Below are 19,493 nucleotides of genomic sequence, written 5' to 3'. Positions count from 1 at the left end.
CTGTCGGCGTTGCGCTGCCATGTACTGAATGAATCGTTTAACTCTTTTTGTGGAATGCCGATGTGGCGTTTTGTGCGACCATATGTCGCTGTCATGTATAAGTAAGCGTATTCACGAAAGTCACACTCGTAAAAGCATTTTTGTCACATCGTTAACGAATTCCTCCTCCTAAATTCCGGTATTTTTTACGTGTAAAAGGTATATCGCATTATTCGAGATATTTCAGTCTGAAATGTCGAAACGATTGCCTATAGACAAATAATTTTTATTTTACTGATGCTTCAATGGTGTTTCATGGATTCGATTATACATTCGATTGAGTTTCGCTAATTGATTAAATTGTCGCTGAAACTATAAAAGTATAAATGAGAAAAAAATAAAGATAAGATTTCTATAGGATCTCGTTATTAATCGTTAGACATTAATGGTTTCAAAGTATGGTGTACAATTTCATGCTCGCAACATTTGGATACCTGCTAAAAACGATCGCTCAGAACGAGTTCGTAATTACTATTGAACCAACGCCATTATTTATATTCGTGGAAACAGTCTAAAAGGTGATTTCGCGTTCGTTCAAGTAAAAAATGTTAATTAATTTTCAAGAGTTTCCACGTTTTGACAACGTACGTAATTCGCCACATGCGTCGCAGAACACCATATGATGAATCTTCTCATTAAACGCGTTCGCGACGAAATGGACATGCCTTTTATCGGATTCAACCCATAATAACAAATGGCGGACATTTAAACGAAAAAAAAGTGAATGCATTTTGCGTCGAACACTTTCCGCGCGCGTTTTCAGTACGTCGTACCAAGTCCATTATTACAATCCTCGACACATAGAACACACAGAATGCTCCGCTTTAATCTTTGACTTGAGCTGAAAGCAGTTTTTCGCAACTTGTTACGACTCCATTTTTTCCGCCGTCATTTTAAGCAGAGAAGCGTGTAATGTCTACTTATTCATAAAGAGATCTTGAAATAAAATATGAGCTTTGGCTACGTTCCTTTATATTCGGAAACTTCATGTGATGAATAGTCGTTTTCGTGTAAGAAGAATCGTGAAAGTGCTTCCTTCTCTTTTATTGTCTTACAAAGTTTGCTCGTAATAAATATATATATAATATATTATACATATATACAGTACTGCCGTCTCAGCTTCTTCGTTTTCGATATCTTTGAAGGGAGCAAATTCACCGAAAGTTTCATTCTTCGCGAAAACTACGGAAGCCGTTTAAACGTAATGTGTAAAATTTAATGTTTAAAGCGTAACCGCATTACACCTCGCAAAACTTGTGTTATTTTCGTCGCGGAGGCGACGACACTTCATCTTTTCTTTGTTGCTGATGTTGATGATTCTGAGAGCAGCTATTTCAAGCAGCTTCTTTGTAGTTTATTTTCTTTTAAGCTCCAAAGACACAATGCTATACAAATTTAAAAACCTCTAGATAACTTTATTAGAAATGTTGTCGGGTGACGATTGCACGTTGGCTCTTGGAATAAATATAGTAAATTATAATATAAATATAAATATAATAAATATAGCAAAATTTTAATTTGCGAGTATTGCCTGGGATTTGTAAACGTGTGTCTTTCGCTACATCCGCGCGCTTGGAAGATGCATAGAGATTTGCAAAACAGAACGTTCCTGTTTTACGAAGACCTAAATATTTCCAGCTGTACAATCGGGTCTGATATCAACGAGCCGAAGGATAAGCGGATATTCAGAATGCGCGAGAGAGATTTGAGTGCGATTGTGCCTGTCGGCAAGCATGAAAAATAGCGGCACATGCACTCAATGCATATGCAGCTCGGCTTCACCGGCAGTAGAAATGCTAAACTATAATCAGACACATGTAGAATGTATAGACTCGCGCGTCCTTCATCATGGCATAGTGAATGTTTTTGTATATTTTATTTCTTTCTTTTTGGAAGATATGATTTAAAAGTTATTTTAATGCTTTTTTGTAAAACAATTGTAATTGCGATATTTTTGTGACAGAAATTTTGACAAAGAATAAAGAAATGATAGAAACGATCTTTTCTCTGCTTTTTTCTGAGTTGTTTTTCAGTTTAGTAACATAAAGAATTAATTCTTGAAATAACGGGTGACTCAAAAAGTACGCCTCCGTTCACATATCGTCCAAGCACATCCGGGACATCTATTTATACATATACATATTCTTTCACAGCAATTTCCTATATTTATTCCAGAATCCAATGCTATCGTCACCCAACAACATTAATTCTAACAAAGTTATCTAGAGGTTTTTAAATTTGTATCGCATTTTGTCTCCGGAGCTTAAAAGAAAATAAACTACAAAGAAGCTGCTTGAAATAGCTGCTCTCAGAATCATCAACATCAGCAAAAGAGAAAAGATAAAGTGTCGTCGCCTCCGCGACGAAAATAACACAAGTTTTGCGATCTGTGATGCGGTTACGTTTACGTTACATTTAATTATTTTTAATTAAATGGCAAGTTAAATTTTAGGACTAAACATAATTTAAACTATTATTATTTTATTATAATATATATTATCTTATATAGTGTTATAGAATTTTTTCAAATTATCAACATTCGTAAAAATATGAATTTCTGTTGGAAAATGTAACTTTATCTTTATGTGCAATGAAACAATTAAATAATACCGTATAGTCAAATTGTCTGTACAAGATTTGTGTTTTCTGAACCGAAACAATCCAGCAGAAACTGTCTAAAATCCTTTTGACATTTTTCAACTTACGAAGAAGGCGGGACCCTGCCTTTCACTACATCATCCCAAGTTGGATTATGTGAAATTTCGCTACACGCAAAGTCGACCAAATTTCGCTCTAAAGGTTATTTGGTGAAGCCAGAAAGCAAAAATATGGACTCACAGCGCAAATCTAAGGATTCCATTCCGAGTACCAAAACTATCTTCAAAAGTTCCAAACTAGGACGAACTCATTGCTCTTCATTATCGACGTAAAGGATAATTTAGCACAATCTGTCATTGAATTTTACAATTATATCAGAAATTGAATCAGAGGTTTTATCAACATGAACCTATGTCGGCAATAGATAAAGAAGGAAACTATATTACCGACACATACAATCTCAAACCTTGCAGTAGCTAGATTGTGAACATTAAAGAAAAATTCTCTCATTGGTGCCGCTAAAAACATGGCAATGCGCAGAGAGATCGACGCGAAACCGAGAAAAGCACAGAGTGAACATACTAGTTACGTTTTTACTATGCAATCAGAGTAACGCCATATTTCCGAGAAGCAAGAATCTGTATATATTTGTGTTGATCACAAAAAGATTAAATAATTTTGTTTTCAATAAATTTTGATAATACATGAAGAGATTGTAAAAGCCCGAGATCACTCTTCATAATAAATTATCACGAACCATGACAGTTATTAAACTTAAGGGGATCCTGAAGTCGTCTGTATTACCGGCGGAATTGGTCGATCTTACTGTACTAATTACCCATACAGCACGCAAAGATTGCATATATATTGCAGGAATCTTCCACCGCAACATAGCAACATTGCAAATTCACTGCGAAATGTTTCTGCAGAATTGCTATGGGATTGCAGGAATGTGAAAATGTCTGCTTTTCGGAACATTGCAACGAAACGTCATAATAATATTGCAATGTAATGAATTTGCAATAATTATAATTATTCATTATTGTATACTTTAAATATTTTTATTGATATAACTTCAATATTTTTATTTATTAACATAAATAGACAATTATATGTAATATAACAATAGTAATAAAAAATGAAATAAACATTTTCTCTATTTTTGTTATAAAAAAGTAACTGTTCTTTATAAAAAAACACTTAAAAATCCTCTTCTTGAGATATTATTTTTCTTTTAATTATGTTAAAATATTTTTCCTTTAATTAAATAATTGAATCTTCATTGTTTTTGTTTGTATTTTGCCTGTAAAAATAAAATAGGAATTAAAATTCATATATTAGCATAAAAGTACATAAAAATATACATACAAAAATATACTGCAAGTATGTATAGAATTATATGTAAAATGACATTTACTTTGATCTCTCAATCCTAACTGAAGCTTGAGCAAGCCACTTGGAAATGCATTCAGCAATTTCTGCATCAGTGGCATGATTGTGTATTTCACGAACAGCTTCTACAACAGAAAAAGTTATTAAAAATATTACAACTATTAATATGCAGTTTTCTAATAAATTTCCATAATTTTGAGGTTATAGTGGTATAAACCGTGAGATAGGCAAATAGAGTGATTCTCTATTATATAATTAATAGATACAAGATTTTAACAGCACACAAGTGCTATAATTAGACATAATATTATAAAACAGTACTTACCTTTTTCTTTTACGTAACTACTTTCTTTTAGAATGATGCTCGCGTCGTACAACCACCATGTTCTTTAGATAGTCGAAAGAGACAAACACCGCATGCGCATATTACCGAGCTCAGATTCTGGTCATCACACCATCATTGGTCGAATAGATTTTGACGAATCTCGTTAGGATAGGAAGACTCCAATGTTTTAATAAAATGAATTATAATTAATAGTAATTAATTACAAATTTTGATTGTGCAATGTTTCCGAAATATTAATGTCATGTTGCTACAAGTGTGCTGGTATTTTGCGGATATATATCTCTGCAATGTTTTGTACTGTTGCATTGCAATTTGCAACGTTGCAACGTTGCTGCAATGTTGGTGCAAGCTTCTGTGCTGTATGGGTACTCTTTAATGATTGTATAGAATGAAAAATCCTTCTCCACGATTAAAGTATACAAAGAAATATACCGAGCGAAACTCGACTGTATGTTAAAAACGACAAAAAATTTTACAGTTTTATTATCGGCTTATTGTGACGTCACCTCGTACATTAATGTTCTTAATATAAATGTTTTGCAGTTTGTGTGGCCAAAATTCGATAATCGCAAGGACGGAACAAAATGAAAGAATATGGGGAAGCTTTTAGAAATGAGTTTAGAAGCCTAGTGTAAAAGTAATTAGTGCAGAAAGATTCGTGATCATTTCGTGCCTACGTATGCCTGTGAAATCGTGGCTGAATCAAAAATTGTGATTTTTTTCCGTTTGGAAAGTTAAGTCCTGCTTTTCACATTACATTATTGTGTGTACTTTCATCGTGGAAAAGGATTTTTCATTCTGTGAATTCAATAAAAAGAAAATGCAGGAAAATCACCGATTCCGCCGGTAATTCAGACGCCGCGACGGAGTTCACTGGCCACTCCAGGATCCCCTTAATACATATACAAGTAGTGTGTGTAACAAATTGTTATAAATTACGATATTTACCCGCCTATAATAAATTTTTTCCATAACACTCCCATAATTATTCAAGAAACATCGATTTGTTTTTATCAATTAAAATTTTCGATGTGGTAGACATATAAGTCTGTAGTCCGGTTAGCACTGCGAATGCTACAAAACACTTTCATCCTTTTTCTTCTTTCAAATAAAAAAAAGGATAGAAAATGTTAGCTGGCCACAGCCACAGTACATACATACATGCAACATACCGAAGCCTGATTGGACCGTCGTTGGATCGAGTAGCCTCTCGTGGCGAACCGGTAGCGGGCCAATCAGCGGGCGCATCACGGGACGCGAGCGTCGCCGTTGAGTGACCTTGGAGTAACGGCTGCGTTCACGGTAGGCGCCCGCAAAACGCTTCGGAAGGAGGCAGTATTGGGGGGCAGCGCGCGTTCCGTGTCGCCCATTGTTATCCTCGTAGCGTGTAATGGCTACCGCGAACGTTCGAGTAACCGTCTGAGGATCCGCCGCATCTCGCCCCGGCCTAGTTTGTGCAACGGATACGCTGCGAGCTGCGCCCGGCCGCGAAGCACCGCTTCATCAGTTTTATGCTGTGCCGCCGCCGCCGCCGTCGCCGAGGAGAAGGACAGAGAGCGAGCGCGCGGGCGCGAGAGGGAGCGGGACAGCGGGAGAAAGGGAGCGACAGAGAGAAAACGACGTACATGACGAGGAGGAGCGGCGGCCGCGCGCTTGGGTACCTACAATCGCCGCAACCGCCACCGCGCCGCTCTACGCAGCCGACCATGATTTGCGCGGGCCAACGCGTTGCCCGTTGACAAACGTGTGACTACGAGGCCGATCGAGTTCGCGCGCGTTTTCGACCGCGTGTTGGAAGCAGCGTGCGGTCGCGCGTTAGCGAGTCGGACCACGGGCCAGCCGGCGGCGCACGAGTGAAGTGAGACGAGAGGGCAAGTAAGCGAGCGAGCGAGCTAGCTAGCGTGCGAACGCGCGGACCGTCCGTCGCCGTTTGGATGACGCGGCCCACCGCTGGGCTCGAACGCCGGGAGGAAGCGTCCGTCCAAGCGCTCGCCGAAATCGCACGCCATTGATCTTACGCGCGCGCGGCCCGATCCGCAACGACACCGACGACTGCAACAACGTCGAGGGAGCGTCGGCACGACGGGACGCGAGGTGACGCGACGCGCGACGACACGAAGACGAGGAGCACGCTACCGCGTTTCGTCCGCCCGTGAATGCTGTTGTGCGGCGCGCGTATCGGCCGCGTGTGAAGCGACGAACGAGTATATCTTTCCGCCAAGTACCACCGCGAGATTGTCCTCGGGGAGAAGCCGCAGCTCACGCCGCCCTCACCGCCGCCGTCGCCGTCGCCGTCGCCGTCATGGCAACTAGAGGATCGTCGGTTACCGCTCGGCAGCCGGACGTGTAATCCCGCGGCTTATCCGTCGGACTATCACACGTGAGTATGTTTATGCGTGCGTGCGTTTTCCGCGCGCGTCTCGCCGAACGAGCCCGCAGAGTCGCGTCCTGATGTGCTTCTCCCTGTCGTTCTTCTCTGGCGCGTCGCGGCCGAAATTCGCGTTCCCTCTCATCTTCGGCTTCGGTCCTTTCATCATCGAGACCGTGGGGAGGGGGAGGGGGAGAGGGGGATCATCCTTATCATTGTCATCATCTGCATCTTATTTCCGGATCTCACTCGTCCGTCCGTATGTCCGCCGTTCTGTCGTGCGAATTCCTCTCGTGCAATCAACTTTCTTCGCATACCTCGCATAGTTTGTAACAACCTGCCTATTGATTGTGCAGGGTCAAAGGCAATACATCAATGGCCCTAGAATCAAATGGCAACAACGTGGTGTGGTTGAACACAACCCGTCCTGATCAGATACAGCAGGTATGCGTCGCGCGTAAGACTACCCGATGACGAGCGAGAGAGAGAGAGAAAGAGAGAGAGCGCGTACGTTCGTTGCAATTAATGACTGATTAGCTGAGTAGACGATTACTTGCTTACGGAGCAGGCTGAGCGTGTGCCTTGCGTCGAGGATCGTGTTCGACACGGCGAAATTAAACCTGTCACTGACACGCGACTTCTCTACCGGTGCCCGCAAACTTGCCGACTGATCTGTCTGATCTTGTTTTTCCACTCAACAGAGTCAACCGATCGAGCAGCCATTGAAGTGTTCCATGTTTACTCAAACGGAGCAGACCAACAGTTTTACCCAGACGGAGCAGAGCAATTCGAGTTACGCAGATCAGAGACAGGTTTGTGCACAGCGTTGTCCCACGAGCGAGGCGACAGAATTATAATACGGAGAGGCACGCTCGTACTCTCTCCTCCCTGCCCAACTATCAACTACTAACCGCGCGATGTTTCGCGTCTTTCCGTTTGCAGCAGCAAACAGCGATGTTCGATCCACAGCAGATTCAGCAGCAGCAAGCTGCTGCGCAGAATCAGCAGTCGCAGCAGCAACAGTCGCAGCAAATGTACGTGACGTCGGACAAGAAGGAGGACAAGTCTCAGCAGCAGCAGCAGTCCACCACTGCCGAGTTCCCGCCCTCGTTCTACTACAACGTCAACATGCTGCAGAAGGTTCAGACGAACGCGGTGAGCACAATCAGTGCGATCGCCGACGACAAGGGTTGTTACCGTTTCGATGTGCAACCTGTCGGTTATAACACATTACTGAACCAGATGAGCATCGCCGCCGCCACCAACGCGACGTTCAAGTGCGACATTTGCGGGCTGGTCTTCGGGCACGTAAGCCTGCTGCAGCACCACAAGCGGATCCACAGCACAACGCCGAGCAATCTGCAGCAGCAGCCACAGCAGATCGTCGTGCAAACGCCGACCACAGTGACCGTCGCCACCACGCCGGAAAGACCGTACACTTGTGACGTTTGTGGCGCGTGTTTTGCATTACCGGGCGAACTGAAAAGCCACAAGACAAACATGCATCAGAAACCTAAGGTGCAAATTTGTGAGGATTGTGGCAGTGAGGACCCATGCGAACATCATCCGACTAAAGTTAATAAAAAGAGTACGTTTCACACATACACAGTATAATTATAATTATACAGTCAATGTAGTCGTCGTCGTCGGTGGATCCGTGAATCCTCCACGGTGACGTCATTCACTAACGATGCGAAAAAGGCAAACGGTTTGATTGGCATTATCTTGCAGCACGAATTAGAAATTCCCGCGGTATATACGTGCGTAGTACCTGGTAAAGAGTAAATGAGCGCTATCGCGCTCCTGCAAGTCCGATTAAATCTGCTAATGACGGAGTAGAGTAGATCTTTGCTTCGCGATCTTTAGCGTAGCGTAATCTGCGGCTCCGCTGCGGAGCGTAATCCCGCAGTCGGGCGCAACATGGTCCAACCAAATAGCGATATGCATTCGTTTGTGTAGATATCAAACCTGGTCATCATCCGGTGAAACGGCGGGGTGTTACCAGTGTCACCAAGTGTCACAAGTGCAACGGCACAGGGATTATTTTTATCGGTGAGTATTGTCATTAGTTTTTCGATCGCTGATTGGATGCCACCTGATATCGTTGATAGGCCGATGAGAAAGATGTTGCTGATAATGCGCGTCGTTTCATCCTCTTTTTCGAAATCGCTCGGGTTAACGCTCGCGGTTTCAAGTTTTTTTTATTATTTCAATATACGTGTGTCGACAGGCGTTGCCGACAATCGCACGCACGGTATTCGTATCAGCAGCATTTTAATAATAAAAACAAAAAATATATATATATACCATCATCCTTTCCTTCTCCCATACGTTTCATTGCTATCATGATCGTACATCGGATGATGTATGGTAGGTAAACACGACGAAAAACTAGATTCCGGAATCAGTTCCCTCGCAAAGTGTGGCGGCTGCAAGGCTACAGGCCGCATCATCGTAGGAAGTAAGTCGGATATAATTACCGTCAACACTGAATATGGGATCTGTTGTGCGATTAGTATGTCTCTGAGTAATATATCGCGTCTGTCTGTTGGGTGATTCGAATTTACTTTCCGTCATGTTCCAACCAGTACTTGTACAGTTTTATTGATGCTCGAGTCGACAGCGCCGATGCTTTCTTAATTTGTTATAGAGAAATATTAACTTCATAGATTATACGCAATCGAGTCTCTTGAAAAATTCCACATTTATAGATATTTCAATCGTTCATTACTTTCTCACTGGACTTTTGTGCATTCGTAAAAACACTCGAAGTCTCGTAGATTTACATATTAACCTGATTTTTTTTTATGTTGTTATTTTTGTCTGCATGTATTTTTGTAGCTCTGAAATATATTTTTCTATTATACTCTATGTTTCTTTCTGTTTTTTTTTTACTGCTATTATTTAACATTTTTGCTATGTCAGGTTTCAAACTGGTTGTGATCATTTTGTTTTGCTGTTATTTTCTTTTCTCTTTTCGTAGAGCTATCGAGATCTAAATTTAAGGACAATAACACAGAATAAAAAAAATCTCCCCTAAGGGACAGTTTTATAAATATATATATTATGCCGAAATCTCAATGTTTTCCATACAGAGGAAACGAGTCTGTTGTTACATTTCCGTTTAGCCGTTCACACACGATTCTTTCTCTTTTTATTTTACGATACAACCTATTAGAAAGATTATTTCTCAAGCAAGAAAAAAAATCGCAGAATTTCGTATTTCGCTTGTGACGTTGTGTCCAGATTTTCTGATAAACGCACTAACTTTTACAATAACCTGCATGAAATCAAATTATTTCACACAGCAGTTACATTTATGATCATTATCATTTCATTTTGTAACTTCATATTTCATATGTACATTATCCTTTTTTTTTTCAATGTACTCAAGAAGAACGAGCATTAGCATTTTGCAAAGGATCTTGTATCGCGTTCATAGATTATTCACGAATTAACTTTGGACTTATAACTTTTGTAGAACTGGCCCTTTGAGGAAAAACTAAAGTCTCTTTTATATTTTCAATTTCAGGTGGCAAGCAAAACAGTCAGAACCAGGCGGAGAAACCGTTTCATTGTAACGTTTGCGACGGCACATTTTCTCGATATTCTTCGCTCTGGTCTCACAAGAGACTTCACTCGGGAGACAAGCCATTCAAGTGTGAAGTCTGTGGTTTGGCCTTTGCGAAGGGTAAGTAAATCAATCAGGAGTGAGTTACTAGTGCGGGAAGGAAGATACTTGCGCGTAACAATCAATTATCAAAGATAAAACTTATCTCTTGGAATCTTATTGTCTCTTAGCCGCCTATTTGAAGAATCATGGACGCGTTCATACCGGCGAGAAGCCGTTCAAGTGTAGCGTGTGCGGCATGCAGTTCTCGCAGAGCCCGCACCTGAAGAACCACGAGCGGATTCACTCCGGCGAGCGGCCCTATCAGTGCGAGGTGTGCGAAAAGACATTCGCAAGACACTCGACTCTGTGGAATCACAGAAGGATCCACACCGGCGAGAAACCGTACAGGTGTAACATCTGCGGTTCCGCCTTCAATCAAGCCACGCATCTTAAGAATCACGCGAAAGTCCACACCGGTGAAAAACCGCACAGGTAAACCGCACGATTCTCTCTCTAATCGAGTCTATCGACATGTCTATTAAACGCACCCGCGTTTACGCTCCCGTAAAACGTTTCCCTCGTGCTTCCCAGGTGCGACATATGCGAGATCGGCTTCTCCGACCGTTTCGCGCTGAAGCGTCACCGTGCGATCCACGAGAAGTACGGGCAGACAGCGCGGAACCAGAACGCGAACAATCCGGCTAACGCACAGCAGGCGAACGCGAGTAGTCAGCAGCAGCAGCCACAGCAGCAGCAGCAGCCACAACAGGCGCAGCAGGGCCAGGTGGTGGTCGTGAACGCGACTACCCCCGTCACTGTTAGCCAAGGGCAGGGCCAAGTGATGCTCGACGAGGTCTACGGTCAAGTTAAGTGTCAGGTGGCCTTCGCAGAGCCTAAATGATTCAGCTAGAGAATACCTTTCAGAAGTTGGTAAAGAGGTTAACTTTTTTAACCTTCTTTTTTTAAACAAATATTAATCTTGAAGAGAAAGCGAGCTCTACGTATGACTGTGTCGAGGAAAACACAAAGAATCTGAGAATCAAGTGAATCTGGGGAAACGAGTGACTGTGCATCTCTTTTTTCTTTCTTTCGTATCGCGACGGATCCCGCGGAAGGATTGTCAGAAATGACTGTCGATTCAACGATTTACCTTTCAACTCAGATACGGATAAAAATTTCACAAAAAAAAGGGAAAAAAGTGCATCGGAAAAAAACGCAAAAAAATGGAACGGAAAGACTTGAACTGACGTTGCGCATGTTTCGTGGAATGTGTCCTCGGGAGAGTTCGGCTCGTAAAACAATTGCACCGGGTCCCAACCGCGTTAGGATTTTCGACAAAGTCGTCTCTGTAACCGTAACACGGAAATCGCATCTAGCTTTATATTTTTTATCATTCGCGGAAGGTAGAGGGGAGGGAAATTATATTTCCACGTCACGTACTAAATTTTTCCAATGTGGAACGGGAGACATGTAATTATGTAGCGGTCCACTCTTGCGCGTGTGTAATAATCGTGAATTTAATCACTGTGAACAAAATTGATCGATTTGCCAGTATCTCATGAGTCTATGTAAATGGCGCTGTGCAATAGTCTCAACAAACATTGGAACTGAATGATGATGAACTATATACACTCTCGAACAATTGTAACAATAACAATGGAAGTTCGCGGCGGCCTGCGTTTCGGCATCGCGGAGACGCGCGAGAACATGAGATATATCAGATCCCTTACTGTTTCTTTTACTTTTCGACAAAATGTACATTACTTTTTTTTCAAATGAAGGGAAAGGAAAAAACGATAGCCCGATTACGAACGCCCAAACCTCGGCCCTTTCGGTTTTCACATCAACGTGCGGATGAGCAATTCGTCCCATCTATCTTGAATAACGCTTAAGAATTTATTATAAGTCTTCGTTTATAATTTCGATCGAGAAGAATTATTCGTCTAATGCGTGAACGCGGGAATGCGTACGGATAACATGGAACGGAACGACATCGCGATCTGTGCGAGCCCTCTTCCGTCCAGTCATTCCGGGATCAGAAAGCATCGTATTACCGAGATGACAACGACCACGATAACGGCGACGAAAGAGAGTTGCGTGACGTCTATTATATATATAAATATATCTAGCTGGAGCTGCAATAATAATAACAGTGAATATCGACGGGCAGACTAATCGGTTTTATAATTTTAAGAAAAGGCGCGAACATTATATGAATATATTAGTTGATGAATAGTTGCTAGTTTGTAACGACAAATAGCCGAGCTAGATTATCTATATATAAATATATATATATATATACATTAATTTTTATATCCCCACTTGTTAAAGCGATCCCGCACCGTCGCTACTTTTAAGTATCGAGGAATTACCAAACGAAGTAGATTGTACATTAATAATTCCACGTACATCCATGTGTGATTGGTGACTTGTGTGCTACACGGTATACATTGCTTTCAAAGCTATTATTTGGATACCTTCGTGAGGAGAGAGAGAGTTTGCCGATGCTCGCGAGTACCTATTAAACAATTTCAGACATTAACATTTTTTCCTTCTTTTTATCGTTATTTAATTATTTTTGCATCTTTATGAACTTATCACTGAATCACATCAACGCGACGTGTCATGTATCTTTCACGCTAATTTTATAATACCGATTTTATAATACGTATTGTGGGGAGGGATGATTCGGGGGTGTCCGAAATAATTCTTTTTATACGAAGTAAATTTATCACATTTTTTTCCGCGGAGTATTAGGGACGCGTTACGATGACGAAGTAATTTGCCGACCGACTCGCCATTCGAGAGTTTGGAATGGTACCCGAAATTGGGGATATTTCTCTGTTTTATCGATTAACTTGTAAAATAAAGATACGCAATTACATAATTTTACTTTTATATGAGCATAATACCTGTTACAGTATTTTCGTTTAGATTAGAAAGTTTATGCTGAATTTCCTATCTTGTTTTCGGTCTTTTGAGATTAGAATAGAGCTGTCTAAGCCGTGACTCGACGGGTCGGTGGTCTAAATATCCAACGCATTTATTGCCATTTCGTGTTTGAATTTTTGTCACGCTTACGGAATCGCTTTGTTGAATCGTGCGGGGAAAGAATAGGAAATAATTTTGCCGTAATAATCGCGATAAAACTGTAATAACTGCTATGGCGATACATGCGTCGAAATGTCTCGAGTGAGTCACAGATTAGATACATCTAAGTTAAAAAATATGGATCATAGTCAGAGCACGTAAACGCAGCATCGTAAGCTTTACGAAACGGAACGGCACGTTTTGTTCTCTCTTTTCGTTTTCTTGCGAAATAAGGGGAGGATTGTTTCCGTCGCGAATTTGTTATCTTCCGTTTTGTTTATGGACAATGAACAATATATATAGGGAAGGGAATAAAGATGATCTATGATCCTAACACCCCCGCAAAGACGTGGTAGTATGCGAATCGTTTCTTTTCTCAGCCTTCAGTTTACTCGGAGAGAATCCATCCTAATAGATAGTCCTATCAAAGCAGGAACGTCGCACTTCAGTATTCCGTGTGTATTCGCTAGATAAAAACGCAGATAGAGTTCGATCGTTTCACGCGTAGACAGTATTGTTACGGTCATTGCACATCTCTAGGTGGGTATACGCCGAACGGACGGACAGCAAACGTGAAATCAAACTTATTTAAAAAAAATCTCCTTCGATGCGTGACCCGATGCGGAGAGCTCGGCGTGCACCCACTTTCTCCCGAGTGATTTAGTAACCATAGGATAATAACGTATAGGGGGTGACAATAAAGCGACTCTCGTACATTATGCAATCACATCGTTGCATCGTGAAAAGTCTTGTAAAATAACAGATAAACTTCGTCGTACATGCTTAGCTGGTAAATTTCTTACGCGCGGAGATAATTATTTCCTGCAAAATGTCTCAAACTTTCGTTCGCCGATCAACCGATCTTGTTTTACCCGAAGGACATCATTTTAGTTATTCATGTTTTTATTCAACGGTACAGAGTCGGTCAAATAATGCTGTTTTATTATAAAATAACGTTATATGAATAATAATGTTATTTTAATTACTGGCATCTCATATTCCGTTTTACTTATTGCTGGATCATGAGCCTGATTCTACGACGAATTTTGGGAACGCCGTTTTCCGGATGTAAACTGTAATGTAACGCATGTATCATAGACGTAGCGTAAATAATGACTTGTGTCAGGCTATTCTTTCTGTTTCGCTGCGTAAGATCGAAAAGTTTTTTTATTATGATCAATCATGCCCGTATACGGCAGAACAATTATGCATGTATCAAACATTCACTCTCACGGGCGTGATGTAAAAGCACAAAATCGCCGTTACAAAATGACGTTTCTAAATCGAATCGAGGAGGGCTCTAGTCATCATACGCGCGGATAACGTATACTCGTATAAACATCTCATGGCAAATGCGAAAGACTAATGAGAATTCTCACGGCGAACGATAATAGCGATAATACAAACTGTCCTCTCGACACATCTTCGATTTAATATTCGATGAAACATATTTTTGGGAAGAAGTCTCTATTTTGATTACTGATCGCATCTCTATTTCTATCGAAACTGTGATCCTGACGGTCAAATTCATGGTGACGCACGGCTTAAGCGTATCAAAACTTAAGACAAATACTCGTGGGAGCCACTTGCTTCGAGCGGACTCGCTTTGCGCTTAACGAGCCCTTTCTTCGAGGATACTTTTGTACACTTGTAACGCGTGGTGGTCACGCGAAAACTGAAATGGATTGTAGAGAATGATACCGGACGATACCGATACAGGAAGAGCGAAGCGTAATTACAAACTGTTGGACGCATCAGTAATTCTAAGTAGTTTGTCGAGAATTGCTGCAGCAGATACGGCGCTACCTCTCGGAGTCACTATTGTATCCTCATCCCATGATCATTGTGTGCAATTATGTAAGAGAAGAGACGTCTTTTACGAAGCGAAATCGATTTCCCCAGCGATTACGGTAGTTGTAAAATCGACTTTAGCGATTATTATCAATTTGCCGAATTCCGCGCTCTTGTAATGCGAGATGATCTCGGCTGAAGTTGTACGGACCGAAGAAAAAGAGACTTACAAAGCGGTGTGTCTTCCCGCAGCAATTCCGTGCTCCGAAATAGATATTTCGTAGGCAGATAACTTAGAGCTTCCGTTTCAATCAAAATTGTCTGGAAGCGTCTTCCTTAATCTCACGCGGGCGTACTCTGATTTGCCGGGGCCTCGCGATTTCGTTTGTGTACATACGTTCGTGTAAAAAAATAAATGGAAAGAAAGAAAAGGAAAAGCGAAGAGGAATCCTGTACGAAAGGTCCCGGACATATTTTTTCACTGAACATTTTATCACTATTATATTGCGATTCACATGTAACGCTAAATAGAGAGAAATCATCGAGCGTATCGAACGAACTTGCGGTTCAAGGAACGATTTGCGATCTTGCACTCCCAAGGGTCGAGGTTTCGAGGTGGTGGTCACGAACTGTCCATCCGATAACGTAGTTTGCATTCCCCCCCCCCAAAAAAATACCTCTTACGCAAAAAATTCCCGAAATCCCTTCAAACGTTCGACCCTTTCAGCGCGGAACTTTCAAAGGCCTGAGCACGTTAGATTTTGAGCGGTTATTGTAACGTTACGATTATGCAAACACGATAACACGTCCATGTCGAATCGATAATTTTTATTTACCAAATTGTTATTAATTGCATGCGTATTCTGCTGTTCTACATTCGGTCCGATGCGATTCGCGATAATGATGTAACTGACAACGATTGTTTGGCGCACTAATCATGTACGAACGAAAAAAAGGGTCATTAATTTTGCCACGCCTCACTGAATTGATTTTACGACGCATCCCCGTGGGCGACATAACGAAAAACAAATGATCGTAGCGATTTTTTATAATAAAAAACGTTCCTAATAAATTGTCTGTTCTTTATCGTAATTATTAAGCGTAACGATTATAAAGGCGAGTATTGTGGATATCGTTACTCGCTGAGCGACGAAGTATAAAATAGGATTAAATGGCCTCTCGTAACGTAAGAAAGATCTCGAGGATTCTTTGGAAAATTGCAATTTTTCTAAGCTAATCTAACGCGCGAACACGCCGACGCGTGGGCTTAAACTCGTCCTGAGGGAGAGAGAGAGAACGATACATTTTGATAACGAGTCTGCTCGTGTATATCGCGCAGGAGGAAACGATTGTCGCGATATCCGCACGTTCTTGCGAGCGAAGTGAAGTGGAAAGGAAACGAGCCGTTAGTTTCGTTAGGATGCCATTATTACGACTAATCCGTCGGTATTCCTGCCGTTAGTTGTACGGGGATACCGCGTATCACGTCTTCTTTGTAATCCGTTTCTACTCGGATCGTTTAATTCGACTACGTTGTATCATATAAGACAATGATGTACGAAAGAATGTATCTATAATGCGTTACTTTAACGTAAGTTGAATCGTCGTCTGTCTCATTGTCACGCTCTATCTACTTCTGTCTCCGTTTGCGTCTCTCGATCTTCGAGCCGACCGCCGCGAATAAAGATCGTTATTCGCGGACGTCGGCGACAGGAATCATCATTAAGTTCTTTTCTATCAGTTGTTCCGCTTATTGCGCACACGCGAGTGCAATTGGAACTCGGCGGACTCTTTGTTATCTGGGACTGTTCGTTCAAAGGATATAAAGCACTTGCAAAACGAAGAGCGGATCAATTTGTTGATCCAACTAATCAACGCTGATCAGATCGACTGATAAGGAAATATTAGATCATTTTATTATGAAATTAAATGCTCTTTCGAAGCGGAAAGCCACGCCGCTGCGTGAAAAAGATCCATTTTGATCTGGATGTTTTTCAGGCAGTTTTCTTTTCGACTCTGGCTGGGAAACTTCTTCAAATCTTAGTTAAAAAAATTACTTCTGTTTGAAAAATCTTCTGCTTATAAAGACGAAGCGAATTAAATTTTCCAGATAGTAAAGAGCTAGTTGCGTCAAGTTGTGAGGACGAAGCGGCCGTCACCGAGAAACTTACTCGTGTATACACCATTTTATATGAGAGAAGAGAAGAGAGAAAGGAGTCGCGTAAGAAGGAGGATGTCACTTTAGATTAGTCTGCTGTCAATATAATTAGAAGGATAATTTTGAATGTAACGTGTATCATATTTGACTATCGCCTAGATAACGAGCAACCGTACCGTTTAAGAAGGAAACTAGCACACGATTATATCAGACCTTAGGTAATAATAATAAATAATGTCCGACGGACATTTTCATTTTTGAAGACTCCTGGGTGAACTTTATTTTCGCCGTGTGTGAGTGTCGTGTCATGTATGCGTGTGCGTGTGCGTGTGCGTGTGCGTGTGCGCGTGCATGAGCTACAAGAAGAAACATGTTATTTTATACATTGATTATGGAAAGATATAAAAACTTTGTAGATTCCGAAAGGCCACAATAACCATTCGAACCAAAGTCATTATCGCTTCATTTTACCACACCCAGACAATTTCATGCGTATGAAGTTAGGCCCGCACTTTTGAAATTTTGTATTTTTCTCACTTATGTTGCGTTTGTGCCGCAAATTGCAGCTCAATAACTTGAAACATTTTTCAGAAAAATGAGAAAACAAGTTTTGCGAGCCCTGCACTTGTCGAATTTTGAATTTTTAATAACTGTGCTGTATCGTGTTATCTTTGTGCGAAATCTTTATGTCGCAAAAAAAATCGATAACTCAACAACTGGAAAATAACAAAAAACGAATTATCCCCGCACTTTTTCGCGATTGAGTTCAATTGTTTTTCCTAAATTGGCACTAATTTATACCGTGTCGCTGGAAGAATTTCGATAAAAACATTCACAAAGATTTAAGAAACATAAATCACACTGCAATGCAAATATTAAATTTCTGCAAGTTACATAAATTAAATAGAAAGTAAAATGCATTAAATATAAATAATAAAAAATAAAAGTCAATTTAAAAAATTGGCATTTTCAAATTTTCTTTGGTTGCACTGGGTTCTGCTAGGGTAACACGACAATTTCTTTAAATGACAAATCTCAGATCGCCAGCTTTTGCAGTAGAGACAAAGTTAGGAATAAGGTATTGAGAATTTTTAGGAATAAAAAATTTCAAGTTGCGAACGGCGACAAATAATCAAATCTGCGAGTTAATAAATTTTTAGTTGTGCTACTTAAAATCTACGAGACTACAAAAAGCAGGGATTATCTTGAGAATTGATCAGATTTCATCAAAAAGGGATGAAATTTAGTTTTTTCTTGAACTGCTCGTTTTGATTAATTTTACTTCCTCTTCCGTGACATTTCGTTAGCAAAACCTGAGGTCTCACAGTAAGAAACCCTCAAGTGAAATTTTCGTTAAAATTGACCGTAAATATAAAATTTAATTCAATACAAAATTTAATACAATTTTTTTCTCAATTCTTATTTTTAGTTTACGTTGATTTAATTTGCCGTCTGTTTTAAATCACGTTATTACGTATACGTCTGAACTCACGGATTGATTCGAATTTCTGGACTCGTGCACGCACATGTTACCAATAATAAATATTCAGATTCAAATTTACCCGTTCCAAAAACTGATACCACTCCAGTAGCCGCTCGAATCCGTTCCATTTCTCTAATTTACGATCCGCGTGTTTGATTTTTTTCCTTCTTGCTTATAGGTAGTTACAACATGCGAACAAAATCTGGACTAGAACCGGAAGAAAATTGGAATCAGTGAGGCCATCTGGGAAACATAAGCTAAAAATATCAATATAATATTCTCTTGTTAATAAAAGTGGTTCGAACAACCTTAAATTAGCCTTTCTAAATGGATCGTTTTTCGCGGGTGGCACCCGACTGACCACGTTTATATTGGACACAGCCAATATATTTAACCTGACCCAATCAAACTAAGCAATTTGATTGGTCCAATATTAATGTCAAACGGGACGCGCATGCGCAGTAAATTAATGAAGTATCTAGTGGAAGCATTTGTAGCGTTAAGGGGATCCTGGAGTGGCCAATGAACTCCGTCGCGGCGTCTGAATTACCGGCGGAATCGGTGATTTTCCTGCATTTTCTTTTTATTGAATTCACAGAATGAAAAATCCTTTTC

General features: G+C 40.8%; 1 protein-coding gene across 5 annotated transcripts; it reads left to right on the top strand.

Moving 5' to 3' along the window:
* Positions 1–5,332: 5,332 nt before the first annotated feature.
* Positions 5,333–19,185, top strand: LOC105280128 (zinc finger protein 665). Of its 5 annotated transcripts, XM_026975315.1 has the most exons (11): positions 5,333–6,755; positions 7,100–7,187; positions 7,445–7,555; positions 7,686–7,898; positions 7,986–8,331; positions 8,703–8,795; positions 9,118–9,204; positions 10,276–10,434; positions 10,545–10,848; positions 10,948–11,222; positions 19,057–19,185. In XM_026975315.1, exons 2-11 carry the CDS (start codon positions 7,119–7,121, stop codon positions 19,113–19,115), a joined length of 1,716 nt encoding a protein of 571 aa, XP_026831116.1. In that variant the 5' UTR covers positions 5,333–6,755; positions 7,100–7,118; the 3' UTR covers positions 19,116–19,185. The 5 variants fall into 5 exon arrangements, with proteins under 5 accessions (XP_026831116.1, XP_026831117.1, XP_026831115.1 ...); XM_026975316.1 differs by lacking the exon at positions 7,100–7,187 and having other exon boundaries at positions 7,686–8,331; XM_026975314.1 differs by lacking the exon at positions 9,118–9,204 and having other exon boundaries at positions 5,339–6,755; positions 7,686–8,331; positions 19,057–19,129.
* The last annotated feature ends 308 nt before the right edge of the window (positions 19,186–19,493 follow it).

This window comes from Ooceraea biroi, chromosome 2 (genome assembly GCF_003672135.1).
Source record: "Ooceraea biroi isolate clonal line C1 chromosome 2, Obir_v5.4, whole genome shotgun sequence".
In the NCBI taxonomy this organism is placed as follows: Eukaryota; Metazoa; Arthropoda; class Insecta; order Hymenoptera; family Formicidae; genus Ooceraea; species Ooceraea biroi.
Note: the sequence above shows the minus strand (reverse complement) of the source record. Positions and strands in the feature narration are given on the sequence as shown.

What these genes read in the sequence shown, in the direction of transcription:
- LOC105280128 (XM_026975313.1), top strand. Translation starts at nt 7,119, where the DNA reads ATGGCCCTAGAATCAAATGGCAACAACGTGGTGTGGTTGAACACAACC. An exon ending in GACTAAAGTTAATAAAAAGA is followed by an intron (nt 8,332 to 8,702) that starts GTACGTTTCACA and finishes TCGTTTGTGTAG; the next exon opens with ATATCAAACCTGGTCATCAT. An exon ending in CACAGGGATTATTTTTATCG is followed by an intron (nt 8,796 to 9,117) that starts GTGAGTATTGTC and finishes GATGTATGGTAG; the next exon opens with GTAAACACGACGAAAAACTA.